General features: G+C 49.1%; 2 protein-coding genes across 2 annotated transcripts; both read left to right on the top strand.

Annotated features, from left to right (window-relative positions):
* Positions 1 to 133: 133 nt before the first annotated feature.
* Positions 134 to 1,389, top strand: LHYA1_G007765 (uncharacterized protein; the record flags this gene model as incomplete). Its single annotated transcript, XM_031152691.1, has 2 exons — positions 134 to 695; positions 779 to 1,389. 2 exons carry the CDS (start codon positions 134 to 136, stop codon positions 1,387 to 1,389), a joined length of 1,173 nt encoding a protein of 390 aa, XP_031001983.1.
* Positions 1,390 to 3,388: 1,999 nt separating this feature from the next.
* On the top strand, positions 3,389 to 5,718 carry KRE6 (Beta-glucan synthesis-associated protein; the record flags this gene model as incomplete). Its single annotated transcript, XM_031152692.1, has 2 exons — positions 3,389 to 5,602; positions 5,665 to 5,718. The coding sequence occupies 2 exons, from the start codon at positions 3,389 to 3,391 to the stop codon at positions 5,716 to 5,718; spliced, it is 2,268 nt and encodes a 755-aa protein (XP_031001984.1).
* Positions 5,719 to 6,000: the final 282 nt, after the last annotated feature.

The following is a 6,000-nucleotide window of genomic DNA, read 5'->3' on the forward strand; positions in this document are numbered from 1 at the left end:
TAAGAGGATCTCTAAAATTTTAAGCTTATTAGTTGCAAGGATAAAATCCACTAGTTCTCCTATTCTGCACTTGATATACGATAACTCGCCCGAACCATCTACAAACACCCACACTCTCCACTTCCTCCCCACAATGCCTCCATCCCTTGACGAAGACGGAAACGACTATCACGGTCACGGCGATGGCGACACTATAATTGTCAAAGGCGAAGACGAGTGGTCCCGTCCATCATCCCAAGAAAGCGACATGTCTCCTGAACTAGAACCCCTGGTCAACCACCTCCTTTCACAAATCAATCCCCAACACCTCGAATCGCCGGAGCCTATAGAAGGAGACATCCCCCTCATAAATCCCCGCATCGAGCAGATCGCGCCGAAACAGAAACCACGCATCGTCAACCTCACGATGGAAGAGCGACTACAAATGATGCCCGAGAAACGCCCTTTGCCTTGGAGACCTGGCGTTGAGGCTGGAGCTGATAACGAGACGGGAGGAGATTCGCGCCGAAAACAGATTCGCTTTGGGTGTCTTCTTGCTACGCGTGGAGAAACTCAAAATCCGCCTTGCAATAGCTGTTCAAACGGTCGCGGGAAGTTCGATATGTGCGTCGCATTAGAGGGCTTCTTCAAGGGCGCGTGTGCAAGTTGTCAACTCAGTGGCAGGCCGAATAGATGTAGTATCAAGGTCAATGATGGTATGTGCTTGCTTTACGATTTCATCGCGCATATGTCTGCTAACGTCTTGAATGTTTAGATCTCCCAGAAAGTTCCCCTGCAGTACGCACGCCCGCAGTTCCCTTGAACAACGAAACTCCCCAACAACCCTCGAGCGAAGGTCCCCGGCCAAAGCGAAGACGTATTCAAACTCAAAAGAAGAAAGATAGCAAGGTACCGGAATGGGAGAGTGCCAGACCCCAATGGGAACAAGAGCTTGGAGACTCGCAAGCTCGACAGCAATTGACGGGTATGGCGCAAAGAACCTGGGCACCTGTAAACCCTTCATCTGCAACCCCACAATCGCAAATTATGATGAATGGAAATGGAGTGAGGAGCGTTCCAATCCCACAAAATAATACGGGTCGAACGAATGCAATTCCAATAGGATGGGCGACCGTCAATGCGACCGTCGATCAACCTTCTCCTGCACCAGGCAAAGCAAGATACAGTACCGGAGGCGATAGTAACGGGATTGGCTATCCAAATAGCCAGGAGCAAAACAAGCGGGAGGAAACGATTATGGATGACGGCGGATCAGGGGCACTGATCGATGCGCTGCCAAAACACAAGCAGAGACAGGTATACGGGCTCATAAGTGGACTTCAAGGAGGGATTCAGCATATACAGCGGGAGCTGGACTCGTTGAAAAGGGCTTTAGGGATTGACGACTAGGTGATGGCCTTCAGGACAAAAGCGCCATGTAATGAAGCTAATGACACACTGTAAATGTATTATGATCTGAGGCACGTCCCATGTGGAGGAGCGAGACATGCTGATAAGATAACGAGACAATTATATGTTGCGGGGTGCGGTGCATTCCACACATCATGCAAAACCAAAACCGCCCTGCTTACCGTAATATTCACGCCCTCTCCCACAACACGCTGAAGGGGCATAAGAGGGTGAGGCAGTATGGTTATCAGCAAGCCTTGCAGAGAAGAAAAGTATACCATTAGAGAAGATGATGTTTTAAGAGGCTGAACGGCTGCTTGTGGGTGGGTATATTCGACCTGCGATACTCCATTACCGACCAATAGCCAAGAAGCCGGCCTCTTGCAGCCTCGATGCTGTCTGGATGTATGTATGTAAACATGGCTATTACTCGGGGTTTCGTTGATAGTTGAGGGAAGATGTTGGGTTTATTGAGGGGGGTTGCGAGTGCCAGGATGAGGGGTTCTGATGAAGTGGGGTGGGGTTGACTCTTGGTTTTTGGCATGCAAGGGATTATGTATGGTGGAGAAGGCATTCCTGATTATGTAGAGGGCAGTAGCTTTAAAATACGACGTTTGGAGAGATATTTGCTAGCGTATATATATATATTAAATAACTCAATTCGACAATGTGATGTACAGTACTTTATTTAGACTAACCCCACATCGGCAATCCTTTGTTGCACATCGCATCCCAAATTACCAAAACATTTACACCGAGTATACCAAAATCTATAAATCGCGTCGCCTCTCTAAGGTATGCCGTAAGGCGTAGGTAAGCAAGCCCCGCCCTTCCCATTCGCTCCACCTTCGCACCTGCATGAGAAGCGCGAACGCCACTAAAGCTTATTCATGGCATGTGCCTGGAGCTAGGGGGGCAGATAATCTCCCTTGTCTGCCGTGCCGCCTCGTAAGGGTACAGGAACAGGTTCGTCATTTCTAAAGGTTAAAGGGTGAAACATGTCCTGTACTTCGTAGATGGAGGGGAGGGGGAGGTATTCGTACGAGGGGAAAGGGAATACCCGTTGGTGGCCGGAGGCCTTCGGGTACAGAGGTGGCGATCACTCACTCGTGTTGAATGCGTGCGGTACTGTACTGTACGAGGTGAGATGATACGATACGGGAGGGACGGAGGTCCTGTGCTTATCTATTGGCTCGATAGTAATCAGGTCCCCGCTTTCACGAGAAAGTAAAGTGCAGCCATCTAGAATAATCATACTGTATCTTGGGGCGTTTGCAATTGAGTTTGAATAAGATGATGGCAGGATTGGTCGCCAGCGGTCCTCCACTCCAGTCCAGCAAGGCAAGGCGCGGACCACTGCTTCGCTTGTGTTCAAAGTGGGGGTACGAGATGTGTGTGATTGGTCAGAGCTTTCCTCACCTACTGTATCCTGCCCTGCATTGGCTTATTACATTATCGTCTGCAGATTGGGTATGTAGTGTCTATCACCATCCACCATGCCTCCACTAATTGCCCGTTGAATATCTCACCACCACCCACTCTGCTTCCATTTCCACTTCCACTTCCACTTCCACTGCACTTGGCAGGCTTCGGCATCCTTTCGGTCTCTTTGTCCTCCGTCTCCATCTTCAAATTCTTCCTCACCCTCACCTTCGTCTTCGTCTTCATCCCCACGGTCGCTTTCGTCTTTCATAAAAATACTGTCCTTCAGGTTGAGGAATTTTCGCTTCGACGTGATTTTTGCGCGGGACCCTAAACCTTGTTTCGTCTTATCTTCTCCACTGCTCCAGACTAGGGTAAATTGACAAGGCATCGACAAAGAAACATTTGCGACCGCCAGGGATATTACCTCGATCTTCCGAACTTGTTGTATCAAATATACCACTTCAAATTGCGTCTGATTTACACGACGTTTTCCCCACTGATTTAGACGACGACGATGGGGTCACGTTCACGATCGTTTGATACATTTTTCATGAGATATTAATAATCTTTAATCATGGCACCATTGACGAAGGCTCAAAAAGTGCTAGATACAGGGAGAGAGACGGACAGTATTGGGGAGATGGTACAGGCTGGGCGGTCCGAATCGTTGCTGGTGTTGGAGAGGGATAATCCGTTCGACACGCCGACGGAATCGACAACCCCAATTGCATCGCGAAGAGAAAGTGCGGTTTCGAACCTCCAAGGAGCCGTGTCAAATACATCTCAGCCCGACCGACGATTGTCAGCAGCGAGTTTAAGAAGACACTCGTCTTACGCTCCCGCTGTCCCTTCGCCATTGAACCCTTCCTCGTCACAAGCGTCGACAAGTGAAAATGGCGAAAGAGAAAGTTTGTCGGACGAGGTCTCCAAAAGAAACTCTGCGTCTTCAGGAGAACTACCACGGAGTCAGAGCTCAAGTAATTTATCCTCGACAGCGAGAGGGAAGAGGAACATCAGCGCGTCGCTTCCTCAACAATTATTAAGACAGAAATCAGCTCAGGCTTTACAACCAGGAGAGGAAATATCACGACCGGGAACACCAAAAAACTTGAAGGATCTAGGACGAGACTACTCGAGATATCCAGCATCCAAATCGAGTATATGGGTGAACTCCCGACCACCAGGTTCATCGACCACCAACTCAGAGACAAACTTGTTGCGAACGACGACAAACAATCCTTTCAACGAATCGCAAGCAGATTTAGAGAAGTTCGGATACCCAGACGACAGCATTACTGCTTTCGATCCATATTTTGGAGGAGACAAGGGGTTTATTTTATACAATAATGAGGTGGAAGCAGACGACAAATTCCACATGCCAGCGGACGATGACGATATAACCTACAAAGCTAAATTGTCCGATTACTTCGACGCAAGGTCTATAGTTAGCACCATTGGGGGCATAATCCTGGTCCTCGGTCTCCTATGCGTTTTCATCCTCCTGCCAATCCTTACCTACTCGACACATCTGTTAGTACCTGATGGTAAGGGAACATATGTTGAAGATACCGGACCAGCCTGGGCACACGTCAACAATAATACATATCCTTTACTACAGAATGTGAGGACAGGCTTGATTGATCCAGATACACCAGCCAGTGCCATGACGAGGGATAGCACGTTTGATGACTCTCAGCTACAGTTGGTATTCAGTGATGAGTTCAATGATGACAACAGGACGTTCTTCCCTGGGGATGATCCCTTTTGGACTGGAGCCGACCTATGGTATGGAGCCACGCAGGATTTCGAATGGTATGATCCAGACGCGGTTACCACGAGTGGAGGCACCCTACAGATGAGACTGGACAAATTCCCCAACCACGACCTGGATTACCGCTCCGGGATGCTGAACAGCTGGAATCAGATGTGTTTCAAAGGCGGCGTCTTCGAAGTTTCCGTCTCTCTAGCTGGGCCAGCAGGAATACCTGGTCTATGGCCAGGTGCATGGACAATGGGAAATCTCGGGCGTCCAGGCTACAAAGCAACTACCGAAGGCGTCTGGCCATACACATACGACGGCTGTGACGCAGGCATAACACCCAACCAATCCACCAACGACGGGATGTCAAACTTACCAGGCCAAAGACTCAATTCCTGCACCTGCAAAGGCGAAGACCACCCAAATCCAGGTGTCGGCCGCGGCGCCCCTGAAATCGACATTCTCGAAGCGTCCGTCGACCCGGAAAACAGAATCGGAGTCGTAACCCAAAGTTTCCAGGTCGCGCCCTTCGACATCTGGTACCGGCCTGACTCAGAGTACATGGCTATCCCAAATTATGAGACGACGCAGATGAACACTTACTGCGGCGGTCCTTTCCAACAAGCTATTTCTGGCACCACGTTATTAAATAATAGCTGGTATGATGGCAACGCGTACCAAAAATACGCATTTGAATACATCCCTGGAACATCGACTGGCAAGATCGCCTGGTTTGTTGGGGAAGATCCATCGTTTATTCTTGATGGGCGCGCCATTGGTCCTAACGGAAACGTTGGCGCACGTCAGATATCGGAGGAGCCCATGTCCATGGTACTCAACCTGGGCTTTTCATCCTCCTGGTCCCAGATCTTGCTGGCCGATTTGATTTTCCCGACCGTCATGCATGTGGATTATGTGAGGATCTATCAGAAGGCTGGAGAGACGAGCATAACGTGTGATCCGCCTGGGTATCCAACAACGGACTACATCGCCAATCATGCCGACGCGTATGAGAATGTCAATCTCACTGTAAGTTTTGTACAATTTTTGGCAGCATGCGGTTGTGACAGCTAGCTAATTGTGATGAATAGTCGTGGAATGAGACGGGGTATAGCTGGCCTACAAATAAGCTTACCGGGTGTTGAACAATTGGCGTCTGGGTATACATACAACTGGCTGGATAAACATAATGTAATGAGCGGAACAGGATAGATGGATATCTTGCATGCATATAGAACGTTGTTTTCCTGGGGATGGATCTTTCAAGGCGTTCTCGGCTGGGTGGGTAATCAGATTCATCGTACATATATGACCACTGGCGTTTGGCTTGGCTTGGCCTGGGAATAGGACTTGCATGCATATATCATATAATGGGACTGGGATTCCATTCAAGGACAGATATAACGACGGATGGTTGGGAACGGAAC

The sequence above is a fragment of the Lachnellula hyalina genome (genome assembly GCF_007821495.1).
Source record: "Lachnellula hyalina strain CBS 185.66 chromosome Unknown contig00196, whole genome shotgun sequence".
In the NCBI taxonomy this organism is placed as follows: Eukaryota; Fungi; Ascomycota; class Leotiomycetes; order Helotiales; family Lachnaceae; genus Lachnellula; species Lachnellula hyalina.